The 15844-nt window shown below is 43.8% G+C and overlaps 1 protein-coding gene across 2 annotated transcripts in view; it reads right to left on the reverse strand.

Annotated features, from left to right (window-relative positions):
* Positions 1 to 15844, reverse strand: part of LOC137644900 (uncharacterized) — a 609857-nt gene that overhangs the window by 404004 nt on the left and 190009 nt on the right. For both annotated transcript variants that reach the window (XM_068377778.1, XM_068377779.1), the window contains exon 2: positions 12401 to 12579. In XM_068377778.1, coding sequence (XP_068233879.1) covers positions 12401 to 12560 — 160 coding nt within the window. In that variant the 5' untranslated portion in view covers positions 12561 to 12579. The remainder of the gene's footprint in view (positions 1 to 12400; positions 12580 to 15844) is intronic.

Genomic DNA, 15844 nt, shown 5'->3' on the forward strand with positions numbered 1-15844 from the left:
GCATTCTCTCTTTAAGAGGGCCTTGCAAGGGGAACCCACAAGCCTTAAGGATGGCCAAAGCGGAGAGAAAGATCCCCATGGCCGTGGTTGGCGCTGCTTCTCTAGGGGAAGCAACAGAAACGTCGGACACAAAAGGTTGTCTAGGGCGTCAAAGGGCCATCAATCTGGCCCAACCGATCGACCAGAATCAGAGTGACAGGAACAAGCTGGCGGAGTCAGAAAGCAAGGTTTCTTTTGCTTTGAGGATGAACTCGAAGGTGAAGAATCCCTCTCAGCCTCCTTTTTCTGCCACCTACTTATCACTGCCACAGGGAGGGGAGTCACTCCATACACTCATTACATGAAGATGCCTGCAAATAACTGTTACCCCAATACACACACACACTACAAAAACCGTGAAGATCTGTCTCCAAGGCTGACATAAACATCACGGCACCCTTCTATGCTAGGGACAAACCCCCATGGTAGATCGTCACATACACTCTGAAAGAGAAAAGAGAAATTCTTTTAAGTTTTAGCCAGTTTGTATTTATTCGGAACGGATAAGCTTGTTTATGGTAGAGAAGAACAGTACTTCTGTTCTCTACCGAGCCAAAACGAAGAGTAACGTAACGTTACCAGTGGAGGAGTGAGCGAGGTGCCCAGTCAATCCACATTCCCCAACACGAAAGGGTTTGTATATAGTGCAGGAACAATATTAAAATGATTATCATTATCCTTGAAATTATCTGAAGTGATAAGCTAATCATGTAAATGATATACCCATTTACATATGCAGTATATCAGATTTTTGGGCTCAGGCCATGTCGTCCTGATGGAAGGTTCCTATAAGTAGTTTCCTAGGGTATATTTGACTACAGTGATATTCCCAGAGAATTTACCTTTAGGTCTCCAGAATTCTAACTCCTGGCACGAATATCCTTAAAATTTCTCCTAAGGATATCGCATAAATCAGGGGACGTATATCTTGATACGACACATAGCAATCTTCACCCCGAATAGCATTTTCTTCAAGGGGGAAAGTGGCAAATTTTGAAGGGGAGCCGATATCAAGGTTACCCTTCCTCCCTTACTACTTTGAGTATCCAGATGGCGCTGTACGTCGCCGCCATGTTTATTCCTATAAGTGTAGCGCTATCGCTCGGTGATTTTCCTGGTTATCTCTCTCGTTAAGCTTTTGTTTTTTTCCGGATATCATGCTATCTCTAGCCTCTTCTGCCTCTGGATAGTTGAGTAGTTGATCTTAACAATGTATAAATATTAGCTCCTGCCTCACAGTGAAATTAGGTTAAATTAAGTGAGAGAGCTTTGCCTTAACCGGAGGCATCATGGGCGCTGTCGTTCATTACGCATGAGTTATTTAGTTAGCCTGAACGACTTTCCCGGTGTTAATAGCATGAATATTACGAAGCTATTCAGTCTTCATTGTTAGGAAGTTATTCATATCATGCTGATTGTATTCTTGATAGTTTCGGCAATTTAGGTAACCGAACCTTCCTTGCGGCTAGGCTTCCTAGCCTATGCGTTTTAGTTTACTTTCATGCATGATATAATAGACATTCCAAGTGTAATAACAATCAAATGAAACTATTTAGGAAATTTATACATGTAAGATGCATTGATTGCATATATATATTCCTTTTCCTCGGAGATCGTATATGAGAGTTTCAGCGATTAAGGTAGTCGAATCTCACCCGCCGCAAGGCTACTAGCCTAGTGGCTTTAGTATACTTTCATACATGTTCCCCGGTTACCCTCGTGTATCGTTTTATCAATTCAGGCGGAGATAGATATCTCCTAGAATTATTATATAAACCGATACTCGTCTCCAGTGAAGATTTAAGAGTAATCCCTCCTTCCCTCTGAGTGTAGCCTTAGGCTACAACCCTAGTTAGTCTTGCCTTAGAGTAGACACTCAGGCTTGACTGGGCTAGTGTTTTCTGTCTCTTCACTTGGCCGGCAGATACCAGGCTTTGGGTTTCGGTCAGAGCCTCAGAGTATATGGTCTTTTGCTGGCAGCCGGCCAGCAGGGTGAATAGTGATTCCCCTGCCGGACTAGGCTGCCGGCATAGGAGGCTAGACCTCCCTAGGCCACACTTAAAGTGGTTGTATGATGCTGCCACCTTCTCCCTGCGGTCTAGAAGACTAGTCTGTGTTCGCAAACCCTAGGCTGAAGAATAGACATTCTTCTGCCGCCTGGGATGGCGCTGGCACTGGAACTCTGTTTCTCCCTTGTTGAGAGGAGGCGGCAAGTCTGCCACCGTCCCCTCAACTGTATTGGCAGACCCTAGGTTGGAGAATAGATATTTTCCTGCCGCCTAGGATGGCGCCGATACTGAAACAGAGTTTCTTAAAGATGTGGTAGGACCGGCAACCCTGCCGGCTCCTTCCACACCTCATACAGGACACTTTTCCCTCCCCCATATGTCCTTTAGTGATGGCCTAGCCATCGCAACCCTTTGGCCGTCGTCCTACGATCTCACCGCTTTTCCGGCGGGTTGTGGGCTCCTACATGCAGCGGCTTAGTCGCTCAGCCTTCCCTTATGGACGCAAGGCTCCGGGAAAAGCTCTGCCAGCTGGGCCGGCTGCCGGCGGGAGACCCCTATACTGCAGTGTGTTCTTCAGTCCTCTCTTGGACTGTCATCCACATACCAGTGGCCGGCAAAGACCGGCAATGGTTTGTGTTTGGGTGGAAGCCTGAATGATACATTCTCCCCTTCCATTTGAACCCTCTTTCTGGAGGAAGGCAGTAAGACTGAGTACTTTCACCCTTATTTATTGTTAATACACATTTAATAAGGTTCCCTTCACTCCTTGCTTTCTCTCTCTCTCTATCGGCTAGTGCCTCCGGGTACTAACCTAGCCGGCAGTTGCCGGCCGGGTTGATGCTGCCGGATACTACCCCAGCCGGCGAGACGCCGGCACGACTAACCTAGCCAGCCGGTGCCGGCCAGGTTGATGCTGCCGGCCACTACCCCAGCCGGCAAGGCGCAGGCAGGACCTGTGCGCCGACACTACCCTGCCGACTGGACTGTGCCACCAGGTGCTACCCTTGCTGGCAATATGCCGGCTAAAACTACAGTATATGATTATACAGTAGCCAGTATATTTGCAGTATAGATCATACTGCAGACAGAAAACTATAGTATAAAATATACAGTAGTTATTTTCCAACATACCCTGTGTATCCATGCACAGTCTATTGTTGAGACCAATTATATATGGAAAAAAAAGATTTCTTTCCACATACTGATAGATGATCAGTTACAATTTACCCTCATTATTAAAACCTATGGAAAGTCAGTGTTAAGTTACACTTTATCCTTAAAGGTTAGAATTCTTCCATTGGGATTCCTAAATAGGAAAACTCTAGGTTTTAATTTTGTGGGAGGTCGCAGCAATTGGCTGAACAGGAAACACAAGTATGTGTCTTTTCTAATTCTTTTCTAGCTTGTCTATCCTAAGCTATATTCAATAATATGCGAAAATATTAATAATAATATTTATATAGTTTATCAGGTGAGATGAACTACCGCATACTCATTTATTTTTCCTCTCTTTACAGGAGGACCATCCCAAGAGCCTGAGAGTCTTTTGCAACGTGAGGAGCAAGGACTTCTGTGGCCATGTAGAGTGCAGGGCTCATTCTCTCTGCTCCATCTCCAAGGAACCTCTGAAGTACTGGGGCCCCCAGGACTGCAATGTTTGCAAGGCCTTGGTTACCGAGATTTTTGACGACCCCAAGACAGCGGAGTCAAGGGATGCAACACGGAGTAAGCTGCGCAGATGGGTTCGTGGCTTTCAGAAGAATGCCACGGGGCCTTACCTTCCGAATGAACGGATGCATGCCTGTCTGTTCCCTAAGGCGACTGCGGATGCTGTTATACCCCAGCCTCAACCTGAGATCCCTTGCGTTCAGATTTCCGTAGATACGGACGTCTCTGACGCGATGAAGGACATCCACCTAGATGAGAGAATGTTGGAGGTGTCTGAGGACACTGAGAAAGACCTTCTAGCGGAAGGTCTAGAAGAGGAGTCTACCCTGGCTCCCGAGACTGAAGAGGATGACGTCGAATCGGAGTCCGTTTCGTCGGTTCCAGCCCCAGATCCAGTACCCTCTACGTCTCCCACTCCTCCATCGGATGACATGAGTAAAGCTTTGGCCAGTCTCATGACTATGATGGAGAGTCTTCGTAAGCAGAATGAAGAAAGGGACGCTGAATTGAGGAGAAGGATGGACCATTTTGTTGCGTCCCGTGGATCTCAGAAGAGACTCAACATGACAGATCTTCCTCCTTGCTCTGATGTGAACCCTTGGAGGCATGCAGAATACATGACGATTACCAATGGGAAGATTTTCATTTCAGAAAAGCTGGGGGCTGTCCTCATAGAGGATGTTGACTTTTGGCCCAGCTTTAAGTCGTACCCAGACTGCTTCGTCCGCTTGAAGCCGGAACCTGTGTCCAAGGAGGCGACAGAACCAAAAGAGGTTATAGTTCTTGACCATGGAAAAGCTCAGGCTCTGTTGGCATGTAGCCTGAAAGACAAGGGCTTCACTAATTCAAAAGTACCAGCTCTTAGCAAGAAACACCCTTACAGTATTTTCTTGCTCCAGCTAAACTAGCCTTTCCCTTTACAGAAAAAGGGTTTAAGACAGTCATGAAGGCAGTGGATGCAGGGAAACCTTGCCATCACTCGAGGAGTGTAGACCCTTATCCCTAGCCCTGCCTAAGGACGAGAGGGACTGGAAGGAAATCCACCCCACCTTCTCAGTTGGGAAGTTGGAGGCGAATATGGCTGGATGCCAGTTCAGCGAAAACTTCCCAAAGCTGTCCGATTTTCTCTTGCGTAGAGAGCAAGAGACAAAGGAGAGACTTGCCGCATCCCTGTCCCTCCAGATTACCTTGGAGGCAATGGCAAGCGACAACAGATCCCCAGACATGAACATGGCCGTGGCCAAATCACATTTGGCTACGCTGGTCAAAGACCTATATGGCTTCGTTACGGCCAGATGCGCATGTAAAGAGTTCGTGTTTGCTTCGGCTACACAGAAACACGAACCTAGGAAGCTGATAGGCTCCAATATCTGGGGAAAAGACCTCTTCCCGAGTGAAGTGGTCAAAGAAGTAGTGGACAAGGCCGCCACAGAGAACAGGAATCTTCTCCAAAAGTGGGGCATGTCGGCGAAGAGGAAGTCTTCCTCACCAGAGAGGAAGACAAAAAGACCTAGGTTGCCCTCTCGCCCTGTCAGAAAACAGCAACAACAACTTCCTGCAGTTCCCTATACTGCGGTGACCCAGATGTTGGCACAACCCCAGCCAACCTACCAGATGGTGCCTCAGCAGCTAGTTGCCCAGTTACCAACTTTTACTCCTGAATATGAGAGGTAGACCACTACCTTTCGCCCTAAAGGTAGAGGGTTGAAAAGGGGCTCCTCTAAATACCCTCCAAGAGGAAGCGGGGGTTAAGGGAGGACGCGGTCTAGGAGGCAAGTCTTTCGGACAGTCGAAGCAATGAGATGCTTCCGGTAGGAGGAAGACTCCAAAAATTTCAGGATCGCTGGACCTTCGATCCTTGGGCCCACAGCCTAATCAAGAATGGACTAGGTTGGAGCTGGAGGACAGCTCCACCATCGTTTCCTCAATTCTTCCAACACTCCACCCCCATCCTGGAAGAATACACCCGAGAACTCTTGAGCAAACGGGTGATAAGGAGGGAAAAGTCCATCAAATTCCAAGGAAGGCTGTTTTGTGTTCCCAAGAAGGACTCAGACAAACTCAGAGTAATTCTGGACTTGTCGCCACAACAAGTTCAGGATGTTAACCCTTCAACACATATGGACCCTGCTGCTAAAAAAGGCGTACACAGTCTCGATGGACATGGCAGATGCCTATTGGCATATTCCAATCAACCGCCCACTCTCCTCCCCCCTAGGATTCCGGCTACAGGTGAAGAAATACGGAAATACGTCTTCAGAGCCATGCCCTTCGGACTAAATATAGCCCCAAGGATTTTTACAAAGCTTGCAGATGCAGTTGTTCAACAACTACGCCTAGGTGTCCAGGTAGTAGCCTACCTGGACGACTGGCTGGTGTGGGCAGCATCTAAGACGGAGTGCATACAAGCATCCAAGAAAGTGATCCAGTTCTTGGAACATCTGGGATTCAAGATCAACGGCAAGAAGTCTTGATTATCTCCAGCTCAGGAGTTTCAATGGTTAGGAATACATTGGAACTTAAAGTCACACCGTCTCTCTATTCCCCCAGGCAAGAGGAGAGAGATAGCGGGGGCTGTCAAGAGACTACTGAAATCCGACAGGATATCAAGACGCCAACAGGAGAGAGTACTGGGTTCTCTTCAGTTTGCATCAGTGACAGACCTGGTGCTAAGAGCACAACTAAAAGATGCATCAGGAGTCTGGAGAAGTTACACATCAAACGCTCGAAGAGATCTAAGAAGACCGATACCGACTCGACTACGATCACTTCTCAAGCCATGGTCGAAGGCCAAGAATGTGAAGAGGTCCGTGCCCTTGCAACCACCTCTACCTTCAGTCTTCATCCATACGGATGCATCAAAGGAAGGATGGGGAGGTCACTCCCACCAACGGAAAGTCCAAGGGAATTGGTCTTCTCTATTCAAGACCTTCCACATCAACGTTTTGGAAGCCATGGCAGTCTTTCTCACGCTGAAGAAACTGTCCCCTCGCTATTCAGTCCACATAAGAGTGATCCTGGACAGCGAGGTGATAGTGAGATGTCTGAATCGTCAAGGTTCGAGATCACCCCAGATCAAACAAGTGATGTTGGCCATCTTCCGCCTAGCAAAAAAGAAGAGATGGCATTTATCAGCAGTTCACCTTCAAGGGTTCCGCAATGTGACAGAGGACGCTCTATCCAGGCTCACGCCGATAGAGTCAGAATGGTCCCTAGACGCAGGATCATTCTCCTTCATCTTACGTCAAGTCCCAGAACTGCAGATCGACCTCTTCGCGGCGAGCGACAACAAGAAGCTACCTCATTACGTGGTCCCATACGAGGACCCTCTAGCAGAAGCGGTGGACGCCATGTCCCTCGACTGGAACAGATGGAACTGGATTTACCTGTTCCCTCCAACCAACCTCTTAATGAAGGTTCTCAACAAGCTGAGATCCTTTCAGGGAACGGCAGCTCTAGTGGCTTCCAAGTGGCCAAAGAGCAATCGGTTCCCTCTAATATTGGAACTGAAGCTGAAGCTGGTCCCTCTACCGGACCCAATACTGACTCAACAAGTACAGAAATCGACTGTCTTCGCTTCATCACAGAAAACCCAAAACCTTCATCTCATGATTTTCTCTCCTTAGCAGTAAAGAAAAGGTTTGGGATCTCGAGAGACAGTAAAGACTTCTTAAAAGAATATAAGTCTAAGTCTACTAGAAGACAATATGAGTCATCTTGGAAGAAGTGGGTTGCTTTCATCAAGGCAAAAGGACCAAAAGAAATCTCAACAGATTTCTGTTTATCCTTCTTTATCCACCTTCATAAACAAGGCTTAGCAGCCAATACGATAACGTGTAAATCAGCCTTGACTAGATTCTACCTCTGCTATACGCCTCCCAAGTAGACTTGTCAAACGAAATCTTTAACAAGATCCATAAGGCTTGCGCTAGACTTGGGCCTGCAACACCTCCGAAGCCCATTTCATGGTCCTTGGATAAGGTCCTACACTTTGCTTCAACAGTGAACAATGAGGATTGCTCTCTGAAAGACTTAACCCAGAAAGTTATATTCTTGTTTGCTCTAGCTTCGGGGGCCAGAGTTAGTGAAATAGTGGCCCTTTCCAGAGATGAGGGCCATATTCAGTTCACAGAAGTGGGAGAACTGAATCTCTTTCCTGACCCAACATTTCTCGCCAAGAACGAGCTACCTACCAAAAGGTGGGGGTCCCAGGAGAATCTGCCCACTGAAGGAAGATGTCTCGCTGTGTCCAGTGGAGTGTCTAAAGGTCTATCTTCGTAGAACTTCAGACTTCAGGGGAGGACAGCTCTTTAAAGGAGAAACCTCAGGGTTAAACCTATCCCTAAAACAACTGATGGCGAAGATCACCTATTTCATTTGTAGAGCGGATCCTGACAGTACACCCGCAGGTCATGATCCGAGAAAAATTGCTTCATCATTGAATTTTTTCCAATACATGGACTTTGAGCGTCTTCGCTCATATACTGGATGGAAGTCATCCAGAGTGTTTTTTAAACACTATGCGAAGCAAGTGCAAGAGTTGAAACGCTTTGTGGTGGCGGCAGGTAGTGTCCTAAAACCTGTCGTCTAGCGCTGCGAGGAACAGTGAATTGATTGGGACTGTCAAAGTATGGGTGAAGGTGTTGACACTTCAGAGTGCAATACTTTAAGATAAGTGTCACCAAGGTAACACTATGGACTGTTTTAGTTATTAAGGTGAAGAAACATAGAGACAACACTTGTGCCGTGTGTTCTTACACAGTGTGAAGAGACAATCAATATCACAGAAATGCATATTAGAAAATTTAATAAATTTTCAGTTTTTTTGTGGCCCTAACATTTTTCCCTTTCAGGTGAAATAAACATTTTCTGGTCTTGATTGTAAAACATGTTTCTTATTGCATTTATTAACATTTTGTTAACATTATGTTATGTATGTTGATTTTGCTGGTTATTTATTACCAATAAATACTTGATGGGTATTTGCGTCTTATTTCGCCCCAAAATTGATTTCAATAAAGATATGCTAGAGTATTATTTTCCTTTAATAATCTGCATATGTATATATGAACAAAATATATAGTTAATACCTTTGTTCTCGCATACAGTGAGACCTGTGTGCTCTTGATGCTATGTTTGCTCATATGGTATTTGCAAACCTTTGTTCTTATACGAGTACAAACTTTACCTGGCTACGCATACAGCGAGACCTGTATGCTCTTGATGCTATGTTTGTTCATATGGTATATGCAAATCTCAAGACTCTTTCCTAAGTCTAGTATGACTCTTCCCTGAAGGGCAGGAAGCACTAACATGGTTTATGATTAGCAGTAATGACGTATAACGGTAACGTCATACAGTGATACCTCTACATACGATCTTAATTCGTTCCAGAAACTACTTCGTATGTTAAAACGATCGTATGTTGGAGCAAATATTCCCATAAGAATACATGGTAATTTATTTAATTCGTTCCTCAGCCTAAAAACTCATAATAAATCCTTAATAAATGGCCACACATAATTACACAATACATTAATACAATGCCTGTATAATAAATACATATTACAAACCAAAAAAAAGAATAATAATCAAATAATAAATAAAAAACGGGTTGTAATGTAACACTTTACCTTAGCAACAGGCCAGCGCAGGTGTAGGGACTTCTACGCAGGAGGAGACGGAAGATCAGCGAGGAGGTAGGGACGGTGACTTTGTACGATAAGGTGTACGATAACTTACACTAACTTACACTACTACGTGAACTTTAACTTAACTTAGCTTATTTTTTTTTTAATTTTCATAATTTTATATTTTTTGTTTTTACATTTTTCTTTTCTTATTTTTGATTTTCATCACTTTCACTAGATTCGGTCTTCCTTTTCTTTGCTTAACTTTCTTTCTTTTCATCATGATCACTAGACCGTTTTAGTAGAGATTATTTAAAGAAACTATCGAGTGAAAGTTGCTTTGTACGGCTTTTAAGGATTTTTCTGAAATGCGTTAAGCAAACATCATCGAACTGCGCAACAACACGGCAAACCTGAACTTTCTGTTGGTGATGCTTGTCGATGAAATCAACGTGTTGATGATATGCCAACATCTGTTTTATTTCCGCCGTACCTAAGATTTCGCCTACCTCCTCGATCTCCTCCGACTCACTCAACTGCGCTTGGAACTCATCATGCTGCATGGCTTGCAGCTCCTTGACTTCCTCGGTGGTGAGCTCTTCGTGATGCTCATCGACGAGTTCGGTGATGTCATCTTCATCCACTTCCAGACCCATGGACTTGCCAAGGGATACCTTCAAAATCTCTGGGAGCAACAGCATCAGGCCAAAGCTTCTTCCAAGCGGAATTCAGGGTCTGACGAGTTACTCCCTCCCAAGCATGATCAATGATCTTTAAGCAGTGCACAATATTGAGTGGCTCCTCCAAAATTCACGCAAAGTTAAGTTGGTGCTTTGCGTGACATTAAAGCACTGCTCAAATAAGTGCTTGGTGTACAGCTTCTTAAAATTAGAGATGACTTGCTGGTCTATGGGCTGGAGGATAGGGGTGGTATTCGGTGGAAGATACAACACCTTGATGAATTTGTATTCGTCGATGATATCATCTTCGAGTCCGGGGGGGGGGGGGTGTGAGCGGGTGCATTGTCCAAACAAAGCAAGCACTTCAAAGGCAAATTCCTTTCCTGAAGATACTTCTTGACAGCAAGGCCGAAAACTACGTTTACCCATTCCACAAAGATATGACTAGTAACCCAAGCCTTACAATTAGAACGCCATAGAACATGTAGCAGGTCTTTATTAATTCTATGTGCTTTAAATGCCCTAGGGTTTTCGGAATGGTAAACTAACAGAGGCTTAATTTTGCAGTCCCCGCTGGCGTTGGCACAAAGCGCAAGAGTCAACCGATCCTTCATTGGCTTATGTCCAGGCATTTTCTTCACTTCAGCGGTAATGTACGTTCGACTAGGCATCTTTTTCCAAAACAGACCGGTTTCATCACAGTTGAAAACCTGCTGCTCTACGTAACCTTCCTCCGCCACAATGCTTTCGAACTTTTTAACAAAGTCTTTAGCAGCCTTAGTGTCCGAACTCGAAGCTTCTCCATGACGAACAACTGAATGAATCCCGGTCCGTTTCCTAAATTTCTCGAACCAACCTCGAGACGCCTTGAATTCCTCCGTTGTAGGATCGGCTGAACTCTTCCCCGCGTCACCCCGAGAGCGCGCCGCCTTCAAGTCACTGTAGATAGCGCTGGCCTTCTCACAAATGATCGTTTCCGTGATCGTATCGCCAACAATCTTCTTGTCTTTGATCCATATTAACAAAAGTCGTTCCATCTCTTCAAGGGTAGGGCTACGACGTTTAGAAATAATCGTGATCCCCTTCGAAGGTTTCACTGATTTAATGGCTGACTTCTGTTTTATGATCGTCGAGATCGTCGACATAATCTGGCCATATTGTTTAGCCAGATCACTAACACATACACCTCGCTCATGCTTTTCTATGTTTTCCTGCTTTAATTCTAATGAAAGCATAGACTTCCTCTTTTTCTCACCACTGCTACTACTTCCTGAACCGAAACTAAGCTTTTTAGGACCCATGATTACGGAACACAGAAAACAACACGTGAAAAGGCAAGATAAAAAACTGTTAAAACTGAGCGAATAGAGGACAACCACACGATGCGCACGTGATGAGAGGACTGATCAAGGTGACGCTCGATTGGCGTCCCTCCGATGTGCTGCCGTCTAGCAGCGTCAACAACAAACTACACTGCACGCTTTCGAGAAAATTCCACGGGTAAGCGTATTGTTTACGTATTATGTTGGAGCAACACTTCGTATGTTGAGACAGAAATTTGGTCGAATTCTACTTTGTATGTTGGAAAATTCGTGTGTTGGGACAATCGTATGTAGAGGTTCTACTGTATGTCTCTATGGTCTGGATGACCAAGGAGAAATTGTCCTGAGGTTAAGGCACATTTGGAAAATCCACAGATACAGTACTTTCTAAATAATTCTCTGGTATCCTTCCATCAGGACGACATGGCCTGAGCCCAAAAAACGGATCTTGAGCGAAGCCAAAAATCTATTTTTGGGTGAGATAGCCATGTCGTCCTGTTGGACCCGCCCTCCTTTTCTATAGAAAAAGCCTTGGCAGGATCCCTCCCGAAACTACTATATCTGTAGCACCTTGCTCAAGGCTACAAGGAATAAACATGGCGGCGACACACAGCGCCATCTGGATACTCAAAGTAGTAAAGGAGGAAGGGTAACCTTGATATCGGCTCCCCTTCAAAATTTGCCACTTTCTCCCTCGAAGCGAAAACGCTATTCTGGGTGAAGATTGCTATGTGTCGTATCAAGATATACGTCCCCTGATTTATGCGATATCCTTAGGAGAAATTTTAAGGATATTCGCGCCAGGAGTTAGAATTCTGGAGACCTAAAGGTAAATTCTTTGGGAATATCACTGTAGTCAAATATACCCTAGAAAGCTACTTATAGGAACCTTCCATCAGGACGACATGGCTATCTCACCCAAAAATAGATTTTTCGCTTCGCTCAAAATCCGTTTTGTTGGTGTTATGAACATACAGTAACTAATTTTTCAATTATATATGAACTTAAAATTATAAACAAACATTACAAAGGAAAATTAACAAACAAATTACCATAGATCTTTCTGCACTTAAGCTCAATTGTCATGTTCTTTAACTCTCTAATTTCATTCAGAGTTAATAAAAATTTCATCTTCTCTTGAGCCTTTATTCTCCTTAAGGCCTGCTCCAGTTCTGTACCAATATCAATTTCATCTTTTGCTTTGGAATTCATTTTGATAATCCTAAACAATCTGGAAAGATAGAAAATTACTTAAAAATCTTAATACAATACAGTAAAATATCACATTTTTAAATTACAGTACGATGATACTTCTTGATATGAAAGCTTCTGCATACAAAAATTTTATGATGCAAAACGAGATTTGAAGATATTTCCAACTACTATTGGAAAAATTGTTTCTTGCTAAGAGACAAGGTACAATAATAATGAAACTAATTTTAAATTGAAAATTACTTTTAAATGATATTTTCATATTAAAATAGATTTTGAACATACTTACCCGGTGGATATATATATAGCTAACGTCTCTGACGTCCGGCAGAAATTCTAAACTCGCGGGCGATCGAAGGTTGGGTTGCTAGGTGTACAACTAGTGCCACAACTCGCCAGGACACTGTAACCATTCCTCAAGTCCTCATGTCATCTCTGCCCATAGGGTCTTTAGAGGGGTGGAAGGGAGGGAGTTTAATTATATATATCCACCAGGTAAGTATGTTCAAAAATTTATTTTAATATCAAAATATCATTTTTAAACATTCAACTTAGCCAGTGGATATATATATAGATGATTGACACCCTTGGTGGAGGGTAAGAGACCAGCAGTAAATATCATAGGAATATAACTCGAGAGTTTTGATAAAAAACAAACTAAAGGGTTCGTACCAAATAAGGAAGCTGACTTTTATGATTTGCTGTCTCAGTAGTCCGCTATCCTTATGAAGCCCAGCGATCCACTCAGGGGGCTGAAAGACCTCTAGGAGCTGTCATATCTGGGATGACCACCCCTATGACAGGACCTCAACCAATACCCTTGATCTGGGCGCTCTCAAGAAACAAGGTTGACCACCCGCTAAAATCAAAAGATTGCGGAAGACTGTCCCAGTCTCCACATACAACAAAAAAGACAATAGTTTCAAGAGAAGATTGATTGATTTAAAGTTTTCAGGCATCCTGACATCTAAGGTCACTGACGCCGATATCATTTAGTTTATGTATAAAAAAAAAAATAAAAAAATAAAAGAGTATTCAATTAAAATTATAAAAGTTGAATGTCATAAAAGTTAAATAGTTTTCAGAAGACCTGCTTCTGAAACAAATCTAAAAATGCCACTTGCATAAGACACATCATGTCCAAGAATCTTGGCAAGGATGAACCTGTCACCCTCACCTAGAGCCTCTAACAAATATCTATCCGCAAGTTATTATAATTAGGGCATTCAGTCAATAGATGCCTCACTGTTAGAGGTACCAAACCGTCGTCACAATACGGTTGGTGTTGGCCCTTCAGCAGAAACTCGTGTGTTAACCGAGTGTTACCAATACGGAGACGACAAATAAAAGTCTCCCATTTTCGGGGCATCATGTTATACCTCCAAGGAGTTATGACATTTGTTACCTCTCCCATTTTATTGCCATCTAGACTATCCCAGTGCTGTTGCCATTTATTGCAAAGCAATTTCTTGATGTTAGGTAGATAATCATTACACGGAATAGGATACCTTCTTGGCAGCAACTCGGATGCAGCATTCTTTGCCAGTGAATCTGCCTTCTCATTCCCGGACACACCTACATGTGCTGAAACCCAACAAAATCGAACCATTATACCTCTGCGTCCAATAATAAAAAGGAGTTTTTATGATAAAACAAAGTTTTATGAATACTTACCTGGCAGTTATATATATATAGCTGATATCTCTAAATCGGCAGAATTTTTCAAAACGAGGCAACCGCCTTGTGGTGGTTGGGAGGTAGGTGGTAACACCCGTCACAGGGTGGTCCAAGGAATCATTCCCATGTCTAAGACTTCAGTTCATCTATGCCCGACCTGTCTCCTGAGGGGAGGTGGGTGGGCCTTAGAATATATATATAACTGCCAGGTAAGTATTCATAAAACTTTGTTTTATCATAAAAACTCCATTTTTATGAATAGTACTTACCTGGCAGTTATATATATATAGCTGATTCACACATTTGGAGGAGGGAAATAAACAGTAAACATCGTTGGGGAAACAACAAGAGTTGTAGGAGATAAAAACACCTTGATTCCTTGCCTGCTAAGGTAGCTGATTCAAAGGTACAGCCTTTAGAGTGGCTTTCCCTTAGGAGTTATCCAGGAGTAAGCCTGCAAAGCTGCAAAAAACTCAATCGAGTCTGTCAAAGGGATAAGACCAACAACTTGACTAGACTTCAGAAACTACCTTCGCCCCATATAATAAAAACTGCAACCTTACTCAAACTAACCACCTAACCCTGCAACATAGACATAAATTATCTATCTAGACTGAGGGAACCGCACCACAAGACGAAGTCCACAGACCATCATAAAAACACAAACCCTCATACATGCATAAAAACCAAGGTTGAGTGGGGTTATTAACTCCTTTGCCTAATACAGAAACCGCAGCTATGTATGGGCCCAAGGTATAGCACTTGCCAAAGTCTACTCTCACCTCTCTAAGTAAATGAGAAGCGAAGACAGAGTTGCTCCTCCAGAAAATAGCATCCATGAATAGCCTAACTAACATATATTCCTGATATGCCAGAGAGGTAGCAATGGCTCTCACTTCATGAGCCCGTAATTTCAACAGGGCGAAGTGTTCCTCCTCACATAAGAGGTGGGCTTCCCTAATTTTCTCCCTCAGGAAGAAGGACAAAGCATACTTAGATGGGTTTTGGCGGACCTTTCACTGAACACCAAAATAAGTTGGATGCACCGCTCACGTTCATAGTGTGAGCAAAAAAAAAAAAAAAAAAAAAAAAAAAAAAAAAAAAAAAACTTGAGGGACCTAACTGGGCAGAAAAGTCTTTCGCTCTCTCGACCCACTAGGTTCGTGAGGTTAATGACATCAAACGTCGTAGGACAGGGTTACGAAGGGTTCTCGCTCTTTACGAGAAAGATGAACCTTAAGCCACAAACTGCCCTATCCTAATTGAAGTTCACCCTCTTCCCAATCGCCTGGACTTCGCTGACCTCTTGGCATTCGCTAGAGTCATAAGGGAGAGGGTTTTCTTTGCTACAACCCGAAGAGAGGCTAGCGAGATAGGTTCAAATTTCTTGGAGCACAGAAACTTAAACACCACATCCAGGTTTAAGAGTACCTATTACGTCGTCTGAAAAGACCAAATGAGGTCCTGCAAACCTTGATTTTGGGACAACTCTAGGCCTCTATGCCTAAAGATGGCGGAGAGCATACTGCTGTATCCATTGATGGTAGATACAGCCAGCTTAGTATCCTGTCTGAGGTACAAGAAGAAGTCTGCAATCTGGCTCAGAA

This window comes from Palaemon carinicauda, chromosome 8 (assembly GCF_036898095.1).
Source record: "Palaemon carinicauda isolate YSFRI2023 chromosome 8, ASM3689809v2, whole genome shotgun sequence".
NCBI lineage: Eukaryota > Metazoa > Arthropoda > Malacostraca > Decapoda > Palaemonidae > Palaemon > Palaemon carinicauda.